The 25,006-nt window shown below is 41.6% G+C and overlaps 1 protein-coding gene across 2 annotated transcripts; it reads left to right on the forward strand.

Annotated features, from left to right (window-relative positions):
- The first annotated feature begins 7,505 nt into the window (after positions 1-7,505).
- On the forward strand, positions 7,506-9,850 carry evx1 (even-skipped homeobox 1). 2 transcript variants are annotated; one of them, XM_076075375.1, is made up of 3 exons: positions 7,506-7,866; positions 8,811-9,046; positions 9,323-9,850. In XM_076075375.1, exons 1-3 carry the CDS (start codon positions 7,506-7,508, stop codon positions 9,848-9,850), a joined length of 1,125 nt encoding a protein of 374 aa, XP_075931490.1. The 2 variants fall into 2 exon arrangements, with proteins under 2 accessions (XP_075931490.1, XP_075931491.1); XM_076075376.1 differs by having other exon boundaries at positions 8,901-9,046.
- The last annotated feature ends 15,156 nt before the right edge of the window (positions 9,851-25,006 follow it).

Genomic DNA, 25,006 nt, shown 5'->3' on the forward strand with positions numbered 1-25,006 from the left:
GCGTGGTGGGCGCGCGCCCCGGTATGCTGCTTTGTGTTTACGATCAGTCGCTCTCCGTCTATTCTTTGCTATAGGAAATGGACCTGGTGGAGTGGAGTCTTCACTGGATTTGTTACCAGAGTTTCAACATGCAGCATTGATTTTGGCCCATTTGAGTGTAATTTTGCTGGTATTTTATCTGTTATCCAAGGATAATCATCAACTAAACAGAAGCTGCCACTCAAGTGCGTAAAAGACGGATGCAGCCTAAAGTGAAAAAGAGAAAAAAAAAAGTCTATTAGTCTCATTTGCTTCCTTTGATATGTCAAAAGCTAAACTTAAACCCAGAAAACAGAAACCTTAAACCACATATCAAGTCATTTAGAAATTGAACAAAAGTATATATCATAAACTAAACATTTTCAAAGCCCAAACGTGAACAACGTGAACAATGTCAGCTAAATGTTGTTCACAGTTAGGCTATACAGGAATGTTCTGAACCATTTGGGGTTTTGTGTTTAAGGCCTATTGGCACTGAAAAAAACAGTACTTTGGAAATTTAAACAAAAGTGCCAAATAGAGGAAACAATGATGAACTAATATTATTTTACTTAGCAAGAATCAAGGATGGAAGATGGTGTGTGTTGTAACCACGAAAATGTTCAAATGTAGGCTACATAATGTTTTGTCTATGGGGGAGGTGCATCCTTTCTTGAACATATAATATGTTGGACTGCATTATGTTTTATGTTTTTGTAAATTAAAGTCATTTGGTAGAGGTAATGTGTCAACGTAAATCACAATAACAAAACTAATATTTTGTAATTTATCATGCTGTGCGTTTGATTAAACAAATATGAAAAATAGCCAATTAATACCAGGCCTTTTGAGGAACAGTCATTAAAGACAAGGTTAAACCGCATATTAGGCCAATAGATATAAAAACATTTGAGTGTTAATCGTAGAAAATTGCAATTTTATAAAACACAATAAGCTTTTTTTGGGCTCCAAATGCTAAATATCGTCCTTATTGCATTTGCATTGCAAAGACTACTCGTTCAATATATACTTTCTATTTTAGGTAATACACATTTTACACGCACTATTTATCGAGTTTACGATTAAGCTAATCAAGTTCGGTTAAACATCTTATTACGTATGCAATGATTTTAATAAATTAAGTTTGAACGTCCCGATTCCTTTGGCAACTTCGCTTTTCAAAATAACATAAATACACCAGGTAAAATAAAACGTGATTCAAACTATGATCGACAGGCAGGACGTGTCTTAACGTTATCACAGAAGGAAGGATAATTAAATCATTCAGCAGCAACATGCAGCAACAACAATGAGTCATAACTGTGCAAGGCCAAGCCTGTTGCCTGCCCTGTGACGCTTTACTCGACGTAAGCAAATCAACCTTCAAAATAAACAAAGTGGCGTTAATCATTAACCGTTCCCTTGTCATGTTATTTGTCAAGTGAGATTTCTATCCATTCAACTATCCGGATGATAGCCATCACACATTTTTTCTTTTTATTTGCTTCAGGGATGGTATTCCATTCACAGATAATTTATGCTTCATTCAGGTTTAGATCATTTGATCCTAAACCCAACAGTCCTACAGTCACAACAACCCTGCGCCATCGCCAAGGTGGCCGCCGGCGTGCACATGTGGTCAGTCCAGACATGAGACATCCCAAAGTACAATGGACACAGACACTTTACTGGAGCGGCGCACACAGTGTCCCGCCAAATAGATACCCATTTCACCATGGAGTTAGACTTAATACACACACTTGAGAACACACTTGTTGATTTGGCATTGAATTATTGTTCAGTTGTCAAACATCTGTGGAATATAGCAACGATCCGACTCAATGATTATATAAAATTGTATTTTTTTAATGCTATATAATAAGTTTCAAGTGCGATAACTAAATAATGATGAGATATGACGACTCCTGCTTTTGATATGGACCCTTCTTGAGCTATTTGAATGACCCTTTAGAGGTTTCTGACTCCACTGTGGGATTTGGCAGCAGCCTAGTGGCTTTTCTCTGAGACCAGTATTAAAGTTCAACCCCCCCGGTTGTGGCTACTGGCATCCAAATTACGCAGCGCAAGAGAGAAAGAGCACATTTATTCCACAGCATACGCGCCTGAAGCCTGTGCAAAGTGGGGAAACGTCTACTCAAAGTTAGGCTCAGCTGTAAATTTACATCGTTAATAACATAAATTGTGTTATAAAAAAGGGGCTGCTAAGACGAACATGCAGTCAAATTGCAGTCTTGTTGATGGCACGTGTTTAAAGTAGACGGCTGTCAAAAAGTTGTCAAAACATAACAACCAATATGTTTTTGTGGTCAAAACAGTGAACCACAGGGCGGTCACAGACTTGACTTTTCCATATTTCCTGGAAGGTGGCCTGCCGTGGGATTATGAATGATTGCATAAAAATAAAGAAAAACGGACCCACTTCATACTCTCTCTCTCTCTCTCTCACACACACACACACACACACACACACACACACACACACACACACACACACACACACACACACACACCTAAAGGTTTACTGGTAACTGGAAGGTTTCGCTCCCAAAGTGCCATTGATGTGCTTTTGATGGACACGCTCGTTGTACGTTTCAATTTCTCCAGCAGAAGTCTTAAATGGTGTGTTAACTGCCTGCTAAAGCTATAGACCGCCAGCTGCATGTGAAACCATTTATTGGCATCAAGGAATCACGCCAGATATAAAGGTCTGCAGTTTGTTTCATTTCCCGGATGACAACTATGGATGATGGAGGATATGGGAAGGGAGAAAATAGTTGCGATTTTTAAAAAATCTTATCACTTTGGCAGTGCCCTTAGGATCCTGTCTATATCAGATTCATATGAACACTGCATTTTTCATTCTATCATGAAAAAATGGAGGCGATTTAAGCCGGATCGTTTTATAATTATAATTATGCGTATTATATTGTTTATTATTAATTTTCAACATCATTATTTGTGCTAATGCCGTTTCTTTTGTTTTTGATAACTATACCGTCATCATCATCATCATCAGATTACGATGCGATACCAGAATCTGCAATTTTGGCCTTTTGGTTTGTGCAGCCAGCACAAAGGCCAAAATAAAAAATATTTAATCCTAACTCCAGTTTTACTAGGATGTGCACCACAAATAAACTGCAGACAGGGTACATTCAATATGAACCTACAACCTGTAAAATAAGACAATGCACTGCTTTAAACGTCTACACCGGTTTTATTTCACATCTTTAGTTTCCTTATTGGAAAAAAACAGATAGGTACACAGCAGAGAACTCATGGCGCCACTTGAGTGTATATGTGAGCGAGTTTATTAGCTTTCTTTGAGACTATTTGGAGAACGAGTTCAAACTAAACGAATATAGTCGCTAAAGTTAATTACCAGCCTGCCTTTACAGATCAACCAATTATCACATTACATATATGAAAAAGACAGATACGTGTAAACAATTTCACCGGAAACATTAGTACTCATCTTTAAATTGGCTGTCGAAGTTGTTTAAGGCAAAAATAATATATATATCATAATTTCTTATGAACTTTTTTTTCGGCTGCACACTGATTTATTCATTCATAATGTAACATTACGGGGAACGAACCCAGAAAAAGTGGTGTTTAAGATAGAAACTTATTTCAAAAATATTGTTTCTACGTTATTTACACAAGTTGCTGATTCATGGCAACATGTAGATCGAAATATGAGATATACGAGATATGATCCAGAGCAGTGAGTCTTTAGGGGCTAACTGTAAACACTTTCAATCACATGCAAATCAGTTGAATGCCAGTCTGAATGTTACATTGCACCAACACAACAACCGGCACCTGAACTGCACTCGCTGCAAAACCCCTGAAATTAGGGAATACTGCATCGAAAATGTTAAAATCTAACTCCATTATTAGCCGCTAAAGATAGACGACTTATCAAGAATAGACAGCAGATGACAGCAAGCCTCTCTAAAAATAAGAACCCATTTGCAACCAGACAGACTTGTAAATATCACCTCTCTTAAAAGATGCCAGGCACTCTTGCGAAACGCCAGGGCTTTGCACCTGGTGTGTTGCCTTGCTACTGCTGAATTGATAGTAAACCATGCCCCATGATGTTTTCCCCTTTAATGGGGTAATACAGGGTTGATCTCACTGGCTCGCTAAGCCCATACCTGTAATAGTGCGGGGTTTGTAGGATGGGGCAGGGAAGAGCGACATAAGCGAGTTACAGAGTAAAGAATTCTATAGAGTCACCAGGACATGTTTCGCTCCAAGGTCAGCGAGTTAACTCTCTGGTAGATGCGTCATCCTGTTTCAAGGCCAAGTTGCAGCAATGGAGAAGGGAGGGGCCACGATAATGAAGGTGAGGTTTGATGTTATTCTCTTCCAGGTTGTGATGCCTTATGTGAAAACCGGTACAACTCAGCCAGCAGCTGACTGAACGACCACCAAACCCATTCATGCGCTGAAACCCTTTTTGTGCTTAAAGCAAATATTCTGGCAGCTCTGCAGTGCCGGGGCCATGGATTGGATTACATGCATACTGCGCAGGCTCCACGGTCAAGTTCAAGTTGGGCTGGCTAGTAAAACTGAGGGGCGCATTCTGCAGCGTCTGCCGCATGGGGCGCTCCCCCTCTTTGATCTCCCCGTGCAAAACTCCACTGAGGCAGAGCCACTGTGCAGGATCTGGATTGTGTTTTAAATATAACCGATGCATTGCATGTTCACTCCTGCATGTAAATAAGAGGGTAAAGGTTCCACATTATAATCAAATTCGCCAAACCCATCCGCTGTCCTTCACTATCTAAAACACACACAATATAAGTGGCACTACCGTAAACCTGCAAGGTCATTCATCTGTTGCGCAAAACCCCTTCCAAGTGTTATCTCCGGATGATCACAAGATCCCATCTGCCCTGGACACGGACCATTGCATAACTCCTGGATATAGCAAAACAATGGGACCTTTGCCATCTTTGTGCACTGCACTTAGACTATAGCCTACATGGTGACCCATCTTTATTATTTTGAAAGCAGAAGTAACCAGTGTATAAAAACAAGGTTTTTTTTTTGTCAACCAAAGAATGTGCCAATGTAGCCTCTGATGTGATATGCCTAAATGAAATAGCCTCGGGCACATATTTCAACATATAACAGCCTTAAATGTTGGTTATACAAAACATCTTGATACGAATGAAAATCCACAAGATTAACCATTGTTTTCCACCTCATTTATATATAATTTTAACTGGGCAATGTGAATCAGCAGGTCCATATATTACAGGAGTTAATCAACTTTTGTCTGCCACAAAGACTGAAATCTGCCTTTTTCCTTCCTATTCAAGACATATTTTAGCTTTGACTGAGACGTTCCTTCAGTGGATTTTCATTAGTTTGTGGTTCTTCATCAACAGTGTTGACTGAGCTTTAATGCGGTGCAATGGTGCTCTTGGTTCTGTCTTCAAAACGAATTCTCATAAAATGCCAGGGGAGTTTACGTCAAACTAAAACACAATTATTTACAATTAAGTAACTACCAGATTACAGATAGATTGGCGGATAGATAAGGGACTTTCTGATATGGACATAGCCTGTATTTTAAAAAGAGCAGGCGTCTATCATAGCTTTTTTTTCAAACCAACAAAAGCAGCAACATCAAATCGTCAGAGTGAGAGGAAGGGGGGGGAGGGGGAGAGAGAGAGAGAGAGAGAGAGAGAGAGAGAGAGAGAGAGATCTACTTTTTTTCCTTTGCTGGCCAGATGAAAGAGTCGTGGTAGAAAGCCAAAGGAATTTCCCTCAACTCCTCAGCTGGCGGGCTGGGGGGAGGGGGCGACCACCGCTGGGGCCTCTTCCCTCATTCGGACAGGCGAGGGCGCACAAGGACAGCGAAGGCTGCTGGAGCTCCACAGTCTGTCTCCCTCTCTCCTCTCTTTGACACCACATGACCACCTCTCTACACAAGATCATTGCCGTCCAAGTCTACCAGCATGCCCTACAGCTGCAAGTGTAATTTGATCAAAACTCAGGGGGGAAAACAGCTGTTTCTAGTGGCATCAAGTAGCCAGGTTTAAATGTAATGTACTTTTCCACCACACCTTGAAACCCTGCTTAAACAGATTACATTTCTAAGACTGTTTAGGTATTATTTTAAGGCATATATGCTAAGGTAAGTTAACAGGTGCAGGACTTCATACTATTACTGCCTAATATAAGCATACAGGGTAAAAGCTAGTCTTCTAAACATTTGTCATAGTCAGGTGGAGCACATATTTTCGGTTTAGGTTGCAAGTTGGAGCAAAGGGAGAATAGACTTGATCAAAGCCGTAAGAGGCATTAACCTCAAAATATCCAGTACTCATTCTGTGTGCTGCATCATTCATAAATATCAAGCATATAATGAACCTAGATGTTATACAACTGTGTTAAATCCACATTAGGCCTGGGAGAGTAAATATCTGCTCCATAAAGACACAGCCTTTGTCATTGTTAAGTGACTTTTTACTGAAATACTATATATCTTAAGACCCTGAAAGAATTCAAAGCCTCATCCACCACTGCTCTTTGTTGAAGCACTGTCACAGCAGGACACATTGACGTTGTATTGGTTTGGGTGAGGGTCGGTGACACATTTCTAATTTCTTGCAAATTAAATATGAATTTAGAATTCACATTCATGTATGGTAATTATGGGTCTTTAGAACTTCTTTAAGAGGCACATTATGAATTGAGCTTTCTGCCTTTGCGTTTTCCTGGTCCGTGCAATTGACTTTTAAGACTTCATGTCAAATGGCCTCTTATCTAAACTCTGACCGCACGACTTGACCTTTGAGGACTTTACTTGACCCCACTTTAGGGGGAGCAAAGACAGAGTGAGGAGAATATAAGGGGCAGCCCGTGTGCATTGAAATGTAAGTAAATAACTCATTTTGATTGATAAATGTTTAATACAAATATTTATATTATTAGAATATGACAACTCTGCACTGCAGTAGTCAATCACAGTGGGTAAAATCTGTTTAAAATTAATATAAAATTATGAACTGAAAATTGTATTCATGTTATTTGTGTTTTGGTAGATAAATAGATAGATAGATATGCCCTCGGACACCCCCCACCTCAATCTCGACGCTGCCATTGCTCCGTCTGTTTACCCATATCCAATCAATGCGTGTCGTCATCGGGAGAGGGGGCCGTCATGACGACTGGCCTATTAAGAATGACAGCTCTGGAGAAAGAGAGAGAGGGTAAATGGTGATCCCTCCCAGAGCTCCCTCTGCGCACTCTGGAGCGCTCTTCTGTCAGGGTCAGACAGGATTGCAGCCCCTCTTTTCCAGAAGCCTCCTTCTCCTTGGGACTCAACCCCCCCACCCGTGTTGTCACCACACACACACACCCCTCCAACCTGAAAATCATCGCCTTGGTTTTGACGGCTTGCACTCTCCCGCGAAGTCGAGGTTTTTCAAGTCGTGCTTGTGATGGAAAGCAGAGAGGAGATGGTGATGCTGGCAGAGGGTGGTCAGCTTGACAAGGCAGGCTCCAATTTGTCGGGAGCCATCGGCAGCCCCGTGCGAGAACCACAGGGGAAGCCGGGACGCAGGAGCTGTCTGAGCCCCGGCGCTGCGCCCTACTCCCGCAGAGCGGAGGTGGTGATGGAGGAGAGCGCACCGAGGAATATTTGCGCCGATATGAGGCCAGTTGGCAGGTCTTCCTCCGGAGAGAGGCACCGGAGTGATCATCCCCACAAAGACGGCAGCAGCTCAGACACCGAGTCAGACTTCTATGAGGAAATTGATGTCAGCTGCACGCCTGAAAGCATGGACTACCCAACAGCTAAAGGTAGGCTGGGAGCTGCATGCCACTGCGGGTTTTCTGTGACTGCGTGGTTGTGCTAATGAAGTTGATTGAATGCCAACGTGGATTGTGTCAATCAAAAATGTCGGTATGCACACGGACGTTGAAACAAATGTATTTTTCGTATCCAGAAATGTACAATGAAATCGAAATTTGAAAAAAATCCTTTACAAAATACACTGTAGTCTCAATAACAACAGACACAAACTGCAGTCGGTGCTGTACAGCAGTTCTGTCAAGTGACCAGTGTGGCTGGGAACACGCTGAGGTGACACCCACAATCTAACCAAGGATTTTACCCTCTGAATTTGACAATGAGTCGCTCAAAGCAAATCCGCTACTACTGCATGAGGAAGAATGCAGGGTTTTTATGTAAACCACAAGCAAAAACGTGAAGGGAAGGCCACCAACGTAGGGATGTGTGGGGTGTCTATCTAGCATCTTCATGGTGCAAAGACCTAACACAGTTTGTTGCAAATGTGTTATATCTTACATCGAAATTATGTGAACAGATACTCATATTAATATAGATATATGCATATTTGAAGCTGTTTGCTTCAAACCAAAAAGGACGCAAAGAGACAAACGAATGACAAAAATACAACCTGATAATTCATCATTTTAGTCTACTAAAATTATGTGTCATTCATATCAATATACTGTGGAAAATAATATCAACAAAAAATATTAGGAGGTAGTTTTTAAGACTCCACAAAATGAAGACCAGCGCCATGTCAGGAAGGCCTTTAATAATAAAAGTGAAACACAGTGCAGTTAAAACAATGAAATTAGGAAATTAAATTATTAAATACGACTCGAAATAAACAATATATTTCAATGCGTTGTTCTTCCATTTAAATTATTCTGCTGACTGTGTTTTAAACTGTATGCTAATTATATCTGATTAATTATTCTGCATACTGATTCAGGTCGAAACGGGGATTCTCCGGTTCACCCGAGTGAGACTGGTGTCGACCCGGGTAACATTGTCCAGGGTCCGGGCTCTCTGTCCTATGCAGCGGATCAAATTCGCCGGTACCGGACAGCGTTCACCCGAGAGCAAATCGGACGGCTGGAAAAGGAATTTTACCGGGAGAACTACGTGTCCAGGCCGCGGAGATGCGAACTGGCGGCCGCCTTAAATCTGCCTGAAACCACAATCAAGGTAGGATTACTTTGTCTCAAAGTATATATATATATTTATAAAAATATATATGGATTAAATTATATACATACATATATACTATCTTCTTCAACTGACACAACAACAAGTACAAATTGTAATTCCATGTAATCCCCAAGACCAAACCCGCAACTCAAATTCTTATTCGTGCGTAAAAGCGGAACTGTATGAGCTACATGTCTGCTTTTGTTATTGTTGTTTGTCTTTGGATCAGTGGGGGTTGTGGTTAATATTTGACTCGGTGTGTCTCTGTCCTAGGTGTGGTTTCAGAATCGCAGGATGAAAGACAAGCGCCAGCGTCTGGCTATGACTTGGCCTCACCCTGCTGACCCGGCCTTCTACACCTACATGATGAGCCACGCGGCGGCCACGGGGAACCTGCCCTACCCCTTCCCATCCCACCTGCCGCTACCTTACTACTCCCACCTCGGTGTCGGAGCTGGCGCCGGTCCGGCCGCCACCCCTTTCTCCAACCCCCTGCGCTCCTTGGACAGTTTCCGAATGCTGTCTCACCCCTACCAGAGGCCGGAGCTCCTGTGCGCCTTCAGACATCCCTCCCTGTACCCGGGTCCGACCCATGGCCTCGGTCCCGGGGGAAGCCCCTGCTCCTGCCTGGCCTGTCACTCAAGTCAATCCAACGGTATCTCAACCAGGCCATCCGGCTCGGACTTTGCTTGCTCCCCAACTAGCAGGACTGACGCTTTTGTCACTTTCACGCCTTCAGTGCTCAGCAAATCCTCACCTGTGACATTAGACCAGAGGGAAGAAGTGCCTCTGACCAGATAAAACCAAAACAAGCCAGTATTTGTTCAATGTAAGCCTTTACCATAAGCTTTTTAACCTACCATATTATATGATCAGGACTGAAACAGCATGAAGAGGTAGCCTGTAAGCAGTGAAATCCATCTTAAACTTGGGGCAAGATAATTAGCCAGATCTTCAACTGACGCTCAACGGATCTCCCATAAGCCTACTGAAATTTTTTTATCCCATTGCAGAGCAGGACGGTGGCTGAAATATGACGACATGGACAGGAAACCAGATTTGATTTTTAGAAGAATAATTTGATGTGTGATAGAGGGGTAATTCTAGAGACGTTTAAATGTGCTTGATGGATTGAGTTAAGCTTTTTATCATTACACGTCGTCTCTTTACGCGTCCAAACCGACCTACATGTATTGCTAGTTACACGAGAATGATGCTTTCCATCTCTCTTTTTAACAAGGGGATTTGTTAACAGACTGCGGCCGTCTCATTATGAAGCAGCTCTCCACACTGGGCCCCTCCGCGTCGGCCCGGGTTGAAATGTGCAGATGCTAGTGAAATTAGTAAGTGATGTATATGTACGACCCGGTGAATTTTGAGTGTTGAATTAATGATAATACCAGGAAGGGATCGTTACTGCCAAAAAGTAACAAGGCGCCGGGGGAACGGATTACTACAGCCCGCACGGTTTGACGAGGGGGGAGAGAAGAAGGAGGACCCAGAGGAAGATGGAGAGAGACAGAAAGTGGACAATCAAAATGGAAAAAAAAAAAAAGTTAACATTGTTCAACCCATCAAACACTTTCAGTTCTTCCCCTTACCGACTTAAGAGACATTTCTTATACATGATGAAAATGTGATTAATATATGGCTATCGGCCTCTTTTTAAATATGTTTCTTGCCTTGCACTGCTGAAGTGGCACCAGTTTGGTGGCATTGTGTGGAGGAAGCGGACTAACAACTGAATTAATATGTTTTTCTTTTTTTGGATTTTTTTTTTTTTTTTTTGACATGGGTTGTCCAAAACATTTAATTTGTAATAAACACTGTCAAAGAATAAATTGAGCAAATTCATGTTTCTAAACATTTTTAACGACTTATTTAAAAATCGAAGAGCCTGAATGCCGAGTTAAGAAATTAAGAATTGAAAAAAAAAAATCTTCCTAAATGTTACTTTCACCCAAGACAACAGAATAAAATCTAAATCCAACAAGATTTCCTCTTTCAGGTCATTTTATTTCGTTTGTAGGCTGGTAATGATGTTCTATACTCACAATCTACCACCTCCACCATCCAACTACAATAATAACACTAATTCTTTTGCTCAAGTGGTCGGTGTCAAAACACCAGTGTGCCCCCATATCTCCTAATGGGACAGCTAGATTGAACGTGACAGTTAAGTGGTCCCCGGGCTCCGTTAAAGCCACTCATATTTTCTCTCCGAACACCTAATAGACACGACAGAATTAGTTGTCTGAAGATATTGGAATTGCAAAGAGATCGATGATTCGGAGGGCCACGCCACCAATCAGCGGGATCTTAATTGGCCACGTTTGACCGGGGCTGAGCAAATTAAAAGAGTAACAGGATAGGCAAGATGATGTGGCCCGCAGAGAGACACACAAATCACGATGAAATGGGAGTTTTAAATCGCAGATGGTAAGAGACCACAAGTTACTGCAGTAATGTAAGGAGAAAGGGTTGCCATTTAGCGTGGGCCTTAAAGTCCACCTGGCAAAAAACATTGGCAATGTTGCATAATTGTGTATTATCCAACAAGCACGTTTACTCCTTTTTTTTTTTTCAAAAGTACATTTATTTAATATAAACCTTCCTTAATACCTCGGTCTTAATACGAACGAATAATAAGCAAAGCACATTCATCGTCCTACGTTATCTTCTCCGTGGACACGAAATCTGCGCCCAAAATGGAAAACCAGATCCCAAAAATATATAAAGTCACTCTATTTGCATCCTCTGTTGATGCTTTGAGGTAAAAGGTTCATGCTAATCAGACAGTACTGCACCGCATACGCACCGCACCGATGAGCCCCCCTCTCCCCTACTCCCTCCAGCACACGCATTTGATTGATGGCCTTATTAACTGGAGTTCTTGTAAGTGTGACCGAGCTGATTAAAATGCATATGTTTGGAATAATACACCGTTTAAGGCGCTCGGGTCGGGGCGAAACCACAAGGCAGATTTATGTAAACTATCAGCCGGTGTCTTTAAGCCTGATAGGGACACGGGTCATGCAGGAAAATGGCTTTGGTTCGTGCATAATAAAATCCAACCATAAAATAAAGATGAACGGATCAGGATAGCTGAATATTCAAAGACAGCCTCTCCAAACTTCTGGTTTCATAGAGGGTTATTTTCAAAGCTTGGAGCTGAATTTGTATTTGGTTACACGGGAGCAGCAGCACTATAAGATCATCTTCTAATACCGCGCCACACTGTGCCAGAATGACACATTAAAGTGAGGCACATTACAACCACATTTACCCAGCCACGCATATGGATCTCCATCTCTCCTCGCTGCATAAACTATTCGGCTGAATCCTCAGCGGCCTAATCCAGCATCAACATGCCATTTAATCGCTGAAAGATTGCATATGACTGAGCTTCGAGATATGATGGGCTCATAGATTGCGCACATAACACCAATTACATCAGCCGTATAAGATCCTATTAGGGAGAATTGGCTCAGGGCTCCCTAGCTCCCACAGCTAGCACAAAGCATTTTGATAAGGGGCGGTGCAGTGCAGCTGTCCACCGACAGCAAATTCAAAAAAGAAAAAACAAATGGATCTGTGGCTGCTGCTACCGCTGTTTAAATTGGATTACATCCTAATTTACAGGCCCTTGTCGTAACGGAAGGGGCTGGCGGAGGCGTGGACGGACCAATCACACAGTAATGATGATGAATGGGAGATTAATGCGCATACAAGCAAGACAATTTAAGCCTTCATCTGTTTAAATAGGCTTCCAATATCATTTGGAAACGGGGGTCACGTTAAATCAATCGGGGGACGCGTGAAAGTCGTTTTCGGCAGCGTCTTTATCAACCTTATTTACGGTGCACCGGAGACAGCTATGCAGCTGGAAAATGGGCCGGCTGCTACGTGCTTATGTGATATACAAGAGCAACAAAACCAGTAGGATGGATTCAGGATGCAAAAACATCCTCTTATTTAGTTGTTCAACTCAAGTGGAGCCGAAAATGTTTCTGTGTTTCTGCGCATGCCCATTCATGCTAAAATGTACCTTCTGGACTGAAAATGAACTCAAAATGTTGTTTTTTCGTAACAGGGGTTCTGAAGGGAGGGCAATACTACATAAATGTGACATGAATCCCTCCACATTCAAAATGATATGCACATTTCAACAAATCCAGCAAATCTAGTTTGTGGTCGGGTGAATTTAGTGGGGTATTTGATATTTTATCAGACCTCATCAAACTTCATGCAGTGCAGACAGTAGGGTTGAATGCCTTTTTCCTTCACAATCTTTCGTATCAGCACAAAGCAGTTAATTATTACAGTTCATTGCGTATACCAAAAAACATTGAAATCATTCCTATGTCCACTTATGCAAACATTAAAAGTTAGCGGGCCTATAGGCCAATACCTTACACGCACCAAAACAATATTTTGGCAGCCTGATGAGCCTGAACTCTTTCACTGTATTGGTGTACAGTGAGAAAGGAAATAAAAAAGGAAAGAGAACATAATACAAAGTATGTTTACACAGATGGTGTTGGATTTAGCAGTTGCGGCCGTTACTTCACATCTGAAATATTCCTGTGGCATCAGATGTGACATGAACAAACAAGATCCCCGCTGCAGGTAGGAAGTTGGAAACTACCATGTGGGCGGGAACTAGAGAATAATATAATTAATATTTACAAACAAAAAAAAACAAAGATGAAATATAAGCATACACATTTGACATTAAAGCAACTATTTCTGTGTGGGGAATCCTATATGTAATGCAGTGACACAAAGTAACAAAGTAAGTAAAGTAGTTTATATTATATATAAACTATTAAATGTATTTTTAAATTTTTTTTTTATTTCTTTATTTTTCCTGTAGTATTTTGTCAACTTTATGCTTAATATGTTTTAACAAACAATCACTTTCCTATACTTTAAAATGTATTTTGTGTGTGAGTAGTTGAGGTTTATTGTGATCAGACTCATGCAGTGTATTGATGTGTGTGTTGATGACTAAATGGTCTGAAATTACTGAAGCTTTTATCATATTCTGAAAGATAGGGGAAATTTAGCAAGTTCAAGAATATTGATATTAAAGCATATTGGGCAGCAGCACCACTGTCGATGACATGCAATGTTTGCACCAACAAGAGCTGTACTTTTAGTCTTGGCATTCTTCCATTTGGTCACAATTTGCACTGCAATAAACCCTGTGCAGAGCCCCACGATAACCCAAGTTATTTTTCTGTTCAAAAGTAGTCTTGGGTTTTTCACTAAAATGTGTGTAACGATATGTAGCTCTCTGACTATTACTATAATACATTATTATTAGTTACTACTAATTCAGGACAAGGTTGATGAGTGGTTCAGATTTAAATGATGCAACTTGACCTCACACTAATTTGAAGGATTTAAACAGAGCTGAGACTTGATTTCAGCTCCCCAATCTCCTTTTATTCTCCCTCTGCTCTTGAGCAGAAATGGAGCTGCCAGTGGCATATCCCAATTGTTGTCCTGTGGTAGCAACTGAACAAAGATGTCAATGTGCTGTATAGGGCACATAGTGGAATGAGTACAGGAAAATGTCCCTTTCTAATGCAGAGCTGTATCAAGTATTCAGTTACGAAGCTTTGTGCAGACAAGTAACACAAAAGTTGTGAATATGTGGTGATAGAGAAACCAGTTCCTTCATTGATTATATTGAAATTAAGGGGACAGGGTTGGTTAGAGTGTCACCTCTTGTAAAACAGCTGTTGGGAAGATGGGTGGTGAACCAGAACAGTCTCCCAGGGGAACCTTATTTGGATTGCAGTGTTGATCCCTCCTCATTTTTATCCTCTTTGCCATCATTAGTTCTTGGATTTAGAGCCATTTGAGACTCATGGGATAGGGGTTACACGGCTCTGGTTATTGGTTTAAAAAAAAGACACACAAGGATTGGACTTCTTCTGTTGCAACAGAGAGAGCAGAATCTTCAAGGATTTCAGTGTACTTTTCCTTTGTTTCTTGGCTCATTGTTGGTATTTAGAAACCTATATGAGATGATGGCAAAAGATCAACATTCCTGTGATTTCTGCACTTGTGTGTTTTTTTAAAATATTAAAATGAATAATATATAAAAGGATAATTTCCCCAAATATTGGGAAGCTGAAGATCAGCTGTGGAGTATACTTGGCATGATAGTGGAATCCAGATCTGAAGTATAAACTATTTCTTTGAAAACAACCCTGGCAATGTACAGTAGCAAAGAGCATGCAGGTGCTTGGCGTCATGCTTTATGGATTTTGACCCTCAAGCAAAATGTTGATTTACAGACTGGGTGTGTCAGGGAGCAGTTTTAATGTTTTTTTCCCCCCAGTTTTCACAAATTGTCCGTCTTTATATTTCACTTTTTCTTGCACTCTGTCAAGTGGCCCCAATTTCAGTCATCTGCAGAAAGGAATTTTGCTTTCTCCAGGCGGAAGCATTTCCTCTACCTTGATTGATGGAGCAGGGAACGGCAAGGACATCTGATGTTGTCTGTTACCCTGATAACACACAATGACATTTACAGGTGAGGAAACCTCACCTATTCTAGCTTCTAAGCGGAGACGATTACCAATTTTGGTTGTGGAGTAGAAAAGTCATCAAAAGAGAAGTTAAAACAAAAAAAAAAAAACATATTGTACTTTTTCCAAATATATAATTGTGGTATTTTTGTCTCTAATTGCCAGATCACAAACAGGGGACAGAGAGTGACGTCAAATTCAAAGAGACCAATAATATGCTAATTTTAGAATGAGTAAATGAGAACAGCAGCTGCACCTCAACCTAACATCCTAATTCAATGCCACTTTGCCTTTGTTCGGCCTTTATTTTCGTTATTGTGATCCATTCCTTAATGATAGCCATCCCTCTATAGGGAAAGTGTATTGAAATAATCTGAAGATCAGCAGCACTTATTCCTTTCTTGGTAATGATTTGACTGCTTGTTTAAATTTGTTTAATATTCAGTTTACAGCTTGGCATTGTCACTTCACTTATATAATACATGAGTGATCTTTGTCAAAACTAAATCCTCTGAAATTAAACTGTTTGATAGGTGCAAAAAAACAAAGTCAGAGGAAGAGGAAAGAAGGAAACACAGTTTTCCTTTAACTAATTCCGTGATGATGATGTCCTTCCATGAGATAGGTGTACAAGTAATTCATACTGTAGCTATTTGACATTACATTCATTTAGCAGATGCTTTTATGCAAAGTGATTTCATCCATTAAATGTCCACATATCTTTGTCTTCTGTTTAAGTTATACTTCACATAAAATTCTGCACTATGGTTATTCTTCATGAGACAATAAGTGCGCAACTTTTGTTTACACCATATATCAACAGACCATTTTTGTCGAAGCATGAGAAACAGTTTGTGTGTTGTTCTCATCGCCACACAGGGAGAAATAACCATATAGGCTTAGTTTAGTAATACCCTGCTCCTCTGATGTACAATTGTCACTTAAAGTCCAAGTAATGTCCACATAATGGCCAGGTGTCACTTTATTGATAGTGCTGGGAGGAGCTCAGCCACCAAGCCCTCCCAAAAGTCTTACTCAGCGTTGTGATGATGATCAACTTATTAAATTTCATTTGATTGTTCAGCTGCTTTCCCCATGAGATCGTTTTTTTTATTTTTTATTTTATTTTTTGTGGAACTGCTCACGGAGCACACCACATCGTGCGATATTGTTTAAAAATGATTTAATAAGCACTTTGTTTTACGACAGAGTGTTATTATTTTACGACCCACGCGGCATGGCTTTGCAGATCTGTCCAACTCTCTCCACACCTCATTTTATTTTACTGCACGCTAGCCGCTTTACTGCTCCGCAACGGCGGTGGCTGAAGGCGACAGGGAAAGTTGTACCCCTTCTTTCCCAGAGAACCATCAAACAGACGATTGGGTATAAGAAAGCCTGTTCCCACAGTCGCTCTGCACTTGCATCACTCAAAATGCAGCACATTGCCTTTTACAGGGGGAATTGGGCTGAGTTTGAGGCTTATTTGACGTATTCTTGCCATGATATGATCAGCTCAGAGGTTTGAATTTGACGTCTCCATCGGGGCCCACAGTCGGTGTGTGTCTGCTTGTGAAGGCCTTTTGTTGGTGTGTGCGCGCCTGTGACAGAGCACCTCATTGCTGCAGTGATGTATCCTCATTATGCCCCCGTCCCATGACTGTCACACCTAGCCTACTGGTCCTCTCCTGGGGGAGTTGGGTGTCTGGGCTCACCCTTCACTCTGCTCCTCAGTCTCCCAACCCCCTGCCCTTCTGACTCCAACAGCCTCCCCTCTAAACCTGCACTCAGGGTGAAGTGCTGAGTCGTCCTGCTGACCACTGACTGCTGCTGTATGGTGATTTTAACTGAACATGAAAAGCTTACATTTGGAAAGTATTCACAGCTGAACTAGGGGTGCAGATACCTGATAATAAGGATGCACAGAACATTGACCCTGAATGTTTTTCTGGAAATAAATTGTAATGAAGCAAGGGGTTCAAGAGACTTTCCGCTAAACCCCTCTTCAGAACCGTATTAGTCCATAGCTAAGCAACCCTGGCACGACAGGCCTGTGAATTTGTTTTGCATGTTGACATGCAGGCTTTTCTCATACAGCTTTATATGGAAATGAATGCGCTGAAATTCATAGATATCCCACGAGCCCTCACCAACAATTTGTATAATCCACGCCATCATGAACCAGGAAGTATGAACCAGGAAGTATGAAGACGGCGAAAACCCACACTAGGCAGGCAAGTATTTGACCCTAATTTTGTTGCCTAAACCTTAGTTGTTTTCTGTGAAGATTGATGATTATTTATGAAAAGATTGAATGCATAAGGAGCGGAAATTGACACGTGTTGTTGGACTTTCGTACGAAAAACGGGGAGTAACTTTTGAATAAGATATATGAGGATACGTTGTGATGCGATGTGCATGGGGCTGTATTAGGAAGGATACTCTGCATTAAATTAGTTTGGATTGTGGTGTTATTTTTGCTCTAATGTTTCCAATACCCAAAACAACAGGAATGGATTAAATGGTGTGCCTATCCAACACATTCTCACTCACTGGTCAGTGGCCCTAAGCTTCAAACTGTGACGTTCTACCCTTCCAGCGTCAGTTTTGGATGTGTCAGGGACAGCTTGTCAACATACCATCATTACATGCATAATGACTTTCCAAAATAAACTTTTGTCTTCTCAGGAAGTTAAGTTTAGGCAGCAAAACAAATTAGTTAGGGTTAGGAAAAGAGCTTGGTTGACGTTAACTTCATTGACTAGCGACTCACGGTACTTACGAGTTCCTAACAAGTCATGTGACTAACTGTGACTTACAATTCTAATAAAACTAACGATGCTCAGATATTGCTGTTGAGATATTCCCGGCTGTGTCGCTGGTTGTTGGATATTAGGGACAGCGGGACTCTACTTGCACTGCTCTTTTGTTTTGTCTTGTCTTGCCTGCCATTAGTTGTTTTGTGTTTATTTCGTTTGTTTTGCTTGTTCTGTCTACCTCTGTCTGAAATCAAGGACCCAGTGTTTCAAAAATTACAAAAACGTTTTTGTGGTAAATCTCCTAAAGATGTGCATTTGGACACAAGTGTCCTCCAAGCAGGAACAGTGTGTGTGTGTGTGTGTGTGTGTGTGTGTGTGTGTGTGTGTGTGTGTGTGTGTGTGTGTGTGTGTGTGTGTGTGTGTTGAGGCAAGATAACTTCGGGAGGTAAGGTTACAGCATGGGAAAGGGAGCAGAAGAGATACTGGTACCAGATAGCGAGAGCATCAGAAGATGAGCTAAGAGCCTGTGCTTAGTGCCTTAATGGATGATTTCAAAGAACACTCGCACTGTTTGGCTGGAAGCCGACCTCCCCAAAACTATAAAACTGCAGTAATAGACAAGGTGGAAGGTCAGCAGTGTGTGTGTCTGAGGTCAGTGTTCATAATGTCTTCAGAAACATGCTTGCCAGCATTATTTCACAAAGAATGAATCAAAAGAAAAACACAAATCTGTGGGATTAAAGTATCTGTCAAAGGTATGGGTTGACGATAGAATACGATTACATGTTTGGCTAAAACATTTGGGTTTAAGTGGTAATCCAGATTGCATGGTTATAAATTTTGATGAACATATTTTACTGCATCTGTTTTATGCTAGAATGTTATAAAGCATCTTACATTAATGTCTTCTTTGATAACAGCAGATATAACCCTTTATATCCAATAAGGTTTTAGTAATAAGCCCATGTTGCATATTACATTTGTTAGAGACACAGTGCTCTGTTATTTTTAATATTTATTTGCATGAATTAGTGTCAGTGTGTGACAGAGTCATCTTGTGTTTATCTTGTGAATATGCAATTTCTTCTCGGGTCTCTTAATGAGACTTCCTTGGTAAATGACGCTCAAATTGAGAAAAATGTTTTTCATGATTTCTTGATCTGGAGTACTTCTAAAAGTAAAACTAAAATGGTTTTATATTCATATAGAAAAGTTGCATTTATTACTCTTAAGAATTACTGATCGGTAAAACACAGTTAAGTTTCAGCTCTTATCCTGTTCAGGAAAGCCGTTTTACTCGGGTCTCCCCTGGCAAACAGGAAGTGGTGCATTTTGTTTCCTGTAAAGGCCACAGTGGTTAGCAGGGAATCAATTAAAGAAGAGCTGTGGTATTGCAACAATAGGGGGCAGGACTGAAAGCGCAAGACAAAGTGGATTTACAGTGAACACTGGAAATGGCAGAGATGAGCTCAATACAAAAGATGGCACCACAAGTAAAACAATGCAATCTCAGATTTCCACTTAAATCAACACATATTCTCACACAACAGACAGGCTTTGCTGCAGATTTCTCTTATCAGATCAATCTGAGAGCAGTTAGTGAATAGACATGGATGAATGGCGAGCCGGTTTAATAAGTCAGACAGACTGACGCTGACAGACCTTTGGCGTCTGTAGGTTGTGACTCACAGACCAGGAACCCAGATTAAGGGGGGAGCGGGGTTTTAAGGAGGGAGTCCAGTTTTGGTCCGCTGAGGGGGAGGAGGGGGAGGGAAAGACAGAGAAGAAGAGTGTCCTTGTTTATAGATTTATGTTTACAATGGCTGTGCTGCTACACTGTAAATAGGAAGGAAGAAATGAGTAAAATATAAAAAAAAGAAAATTAACTGAGGTTTGAAGGGGAAAAAGACAAAGAGACTGTGGGAGCGAGGGCTGTAGAGATCAAGAGAAAGATGGAGGAAAGGAAGGAGGACACAGTTTATGGTGATGCTCTGTTTGTGACGGCTGTCTGCTGGATGAAAACAGGGCCTCTTTAACTCCCCGTGGGTTAATGGAACTTTTATGAGTTTGTCCTGCAATCATGTATCCCTGGCGTCTCCTTTCCTCTCCGTCCTTCTCACCCATTCCCCTCGCTGTCTTTTCTTTTTCCGCTATCGCAGGGCAGATCAGAGGTGAGCCGCTCCTGTGTTTCTGTAAACACTGCGCTCTCTCTGCACTGGGTTTATGGGGACAGGACCAGTTAGGAGGAGGTCTAAGATGGTGGGTGACTCACTGGCCTGGCTTAGTTTACATTAGGTAAAGACTTGTTTAGGCAGTGGTTAGTGTAGATAGGTGGGGAGTATGGACAGCAGCAGTAAAATGGCTGCCCAGAGGTCTTCACAAGTGTGAGAAATAATTAGTCCCAAGTTCCAGAGAGTGACAATGGGTGTTTAATTCAAAAACAGAAAAGTAGCAGCTCATTTGGTTTATTACAACAACCACATGTGCAACCCCAGACACCAAGACTTCTGGCACCCCTCGCCCAAACCCCACAACTAAAAACTCTCCAACCACTTGGATAAAAGCGGTTAGATGTCTGAAGACTCAAGATGCAGGGGAGGTGGGGGTGTCTGTAGGTGTGGTGGATTGATGGAGAATGGCGCTAAAAGGCAATGGGAACCCGACCAGGTCTCCCCATCATAAAGCACGGCTGAGGGATGAACGGCTGTGGGCCAGGCGCAACTTTTAATGCTCGGCCATGACTCACGCTGACTGTCAGTAATGAGTTTTATTCACTTCCATCATTTGAGTGTCGATTGCGATCATGGAGCTATCTGAGAGGCATGATTGACGGGATGGAGTCAGATATGTGGGGTGGAAGAGTGGGATAAAGGAGGACAGAAGGGAGCTGGACATTGATGCTAATACATTCGTGCCTTTGGTGGTAAAAGTGTGCAGCGGTCAGCTAATGACGAGTTTAGAACAATGCAGAGTGAAAATACACAAACATAGAGATTCAAGGCTTCATTTATAAACTAGAAAGCTAATCTCATCTAGAATTTGCCTTTAATATCCATATCTTACTATCTCCCTGACATTCTTCTTTCTTTCTTTTTTGTTCTAGTGCTTCATTTACACTTTACACAAAACCCTAAGATGAGCCCAAAACAAAAGTCACCATAGCCCGTTTTTATTTCCCCAAACCTCAAACCTTTAGGATATAGCAGCTCCTGAAGCGCATGGCCAAAGGCAGGCAGTTTAAAGATGATAATCAATATTGATCCCCAGTTATAGAGTGAGTGTTCGGCGATGTGAGGGGAAGAGGGGCATCTTCACTCCGTCTGGATGTTGATAGGATCAATGAGCTTTAGAGGATTGAGGATGGATGGTTCTTTGTGTGTCGGCTCAGTGGCGATGAGAGGGCCAGAAAGATTACACAACCTGGGCTCCACATCTCTTGCATCATCTTTTTATTTCTACCCTTTTTATCTCCATTTGCTCAGTGCCATTTTACATTTGAACACTATAATGAACATGCGTGTGAAAGTGCATGCATTAACAGTGTCTGTGCGAGTGTGTGAGAAGGGCAAATGCTGAGGTGACTTGAGATGAAACTAGCCTTATTTTTCACCCACTCGACGGTATTGATTTGGAGGTAAGAAGGCGGTAATCTGCTGGGCAGTTACATTAGGAAGACATGACATACACACCTTCTCCTTTTTTATAGACCAAGAACATTAGTAATAAATTAAAGAGGGTGCACACTCCAACACTCATGTACACACACACCACATCCCAGATACCTCCGTTTTAGGGAAACATGGTCTTATGAGGTCTTATTTGTTCTTTTAGGATTGGTTCAGAAAAGACACAACCCAGAAGTGTGGAGGCTATTCAGAATAGCTGAGGACGACTGTTGGACACTGGCCATTGAGGTAAAGATCCATTTCAATCGGTCATGCTTACCTGTGACAGTAACAGAGCTTTTTCTATTCTAATAAAGCCTGTCCTCGCTATATTTACCTGCTTAGCACAGTCCAGTGCTCTGGGGCCACTGTCACCTGCCTGGCCCTTCCCCTGTGTGTGTGTGTGTGTGTGTGTGTGTGTGTGTGTGTGTGTGTGTGTGTGTGTGTGTGTGTGTGTGTGTGACTGGGCATGCAGTGGACAGCATGAGAGAGAGAGAGAGAGAGAGAGAGATGAAGATTCAGCTGTGTGGGTGAGAGTGTTGGATTAGAGATGACAGCCAAGAACGAGGGATCCCATCATTCCACGTCCAGGGAGCGCTCCATTCAGTCAGTGACACGGCCCTCTGGGGTGGGGCAGGAGGAGGTGGGGCCAGTTACACCCTGTCAGGGGGTCTTATGACCTGATGGATAAGGCGTTACGGGATGGAGGGAACACCCTGAATATTGCCTCTCGCACACACTGTCATCCAGGAACAGAAATAGACTCACTGACTGACATCAGTGCTGCAGGGCACACAGCATTTACAGCTGATTAATTTTCCGCATAGTGAATGTCCTTTTGCTTTACCACATTGGTGTGTTATTGTGTGCTCCATGCAGGACGTAGATAGAACTGCACAAATGCATAGATGAGCACACACACTTTGCAGGATCCCATATGACAGTGCTGACCAGCTCTCCACAACTATCATTGAACTGCAAAGCCCCAAAGTTGCATCTTCTTTTATTAGAATGGCATAATAACTATCCATCAACTCAGCCAGCCAACCGTATCTCTCCCTCCTGACACCCGCAGCCAATCGGCAACCTCGATATTTGAGAGCTAATTTGTCACAGTCAGCAGCGTCCCTCCTATTTCTTCCTCTCCCTGGAGTGAGTGTTATTGTCATACCAAGTCTCTAAGGATGGTTTTATCATTCCTGCTTAGTACTGGGATATGTGACACACACACACACACACACACACACACATTCTTAGGCATCTTTCTCCACACACCAACCACTCTGCAAGCTTGTGATGACTTTTTATGAGCATTTAATTTTGCTCCTCTTTTCTCTATATTCCTTACACACATATAGACAATGATTGTGTGTGTGCTGTTTCCCTCTACTCCGCTCTAAACGAACCAATTATGGGTGTTTATGTAGCTTTAATGCGTGTAAGTGTCAGGAGAGAAACATTGCACCGCTCACCACCTAATCAATGAGGCCTTGCATGCTACACCACCCCTCGCTTCTCTCCTCTCGTCCTCTATCACATCGTTCCTTCCTCCTCATTCCCCCTTATTTTCTCTGTCTCTCTCTCCCTCTTTCCCTTTCTCTTCCTCGCTCTCCTTCCTTCTCTGTTCAATTAGCAAGAGAGAGAGGAGTGAGCTATCAGGTCAATTGGCCATGAAGAGAGCTCTAAACAGAGCAAGATGAGGCCATCGCAGAGTTGCTATGCTCAGGACAACTAGAGGCTGGTATATTTAGAATGAGTCTTAACATTTTTGGTTCATATTTTAATGGTGCTGCAGTCCTGAACTGTGCTTCGAAAAAGATATTCTATTCTAGATCAGAAATATCATGCAAGGGAAGTGGTGTAAACCCTCATTGTGTTTTGGTAGGGTTCACAATGCCTTTAAATGCAAAGCCTGGTGATTTACTAACTTTAATCCCATCAAAAGGCCAAAACAATGAGCTGGTGCAGCTAACAAGCTGATATAGCTTGTTCCTCTGTGCCATACATTGTTGTCCAAAAACTATTAAAAACATCAATCATCGACATGGGCATTGTGTTTTATTTTGAGTCATTCTCACTAAAAACTATATTGCCAAGCTGCTTTAGGAAAGTATTTAGCCTTATTTAGATTTACGTCTTGAGAAAATTGGCAACTGGGGAACTTGGAACTTAGAGCCATGTACAGGCCAAGGAACGTTATTTTGATATTTTCATGGGGCTTGTTGATGACAACAAGAATATAGAAAATCACCAACTTATCCTTAAAATGCATGTGGGTCAAGTCCCTTTAGCAAAGAGCACTTGTCTTCAATCAATCCAACGATGTAATTAAATTAAATGACTTTTTTTATACGAGCTATAAACGGGAGAAAAAATTGCCCAGCATCAGTTAAGGCACTTTGACCTTTAATTAATTTTGTTAGCTGCTCTTTACAGAAAATTTAAAAAACTGCTGGGTAATTATACAAGCTAGCAAATGTGCACTGACATCAATAAATGTTTACTTTCTGGGATCATTTCTTATAGTTGTTTCAAGAGGCAACTCACTAAGAAAATTCCAAATTTTCCAGAGAACTGAACTGATGCACCAGAATATATTTAGCATGATATTACCAATCCACAGTTTCTCCATCCATGTCATTATGGCCTCCTGTGCTTCTGCTATCATTCCTTCAGTCATGGTAGAACGCTGACTTGGTTTTTAGTGCCTCAGCAGTCCTCTATCCTCATGATTCCAGTGACTTCCATGCATTGCAGTATACAGATTTTAAATTGGGGAAGAAGAGAGCTCTGGTATCTGATCAGTAGTGTATATTAACAGATACATGGAGTTCAGGTATCAGAAACGGGAGACAAAATAGGACTTGTATTGCTAATTTTCAGGAGGTCTTGCCACATTTTCTTATTGTGCAAATCAAATTCAGTTAGTGAGTTAACATCCCACAGTTTGATAAACCACACAGGGCAAGCTTGTTGTGAACATGACTC

Source organism: Anarhichas minor, unplaced genomic scaffold (assembly GCF_050575085.1).
Source record: "Anarhichas minor isolate MPS153535 unplaced genomic scaffold, ASM5057508v1 ptg000051l, whole genome shotgun sequence".
Lineage (NCBI taxonomy): Eukaryota > Metazoa > Chordata > Actinopteri > Perciformes > Anarhichadidae > Anarhichas > Anarhichas minor.

What these genes read in the sequence shown, in the direction of transcription:
- evx1 (XM_076075375.1), top strand. Translation starts at nt 7,506, where the DNA reads ATGGAAAGCAGAGAGGAGATGGTGATGCTGGCAGAGGGTGGTCAGCTT. An exon ending in GGACTACCCAACAGCTAAAG is followed by an intron (nt 7,867 to 8,810) that starts GTAGGCTGGGAG and finishes ATACTGATTCAG; the next exon opens with GTCGAAACGGGGATTCTCCG. An exon ending in TGCCTGAAACCACAATCAAG is followed by an intron (nt 9,047 to 9,322) that starts GTAGGATTACTT and finishes TCTCTGTCCTAG; the next exon opens with GTGTGGTTTCAGAATCGCAG.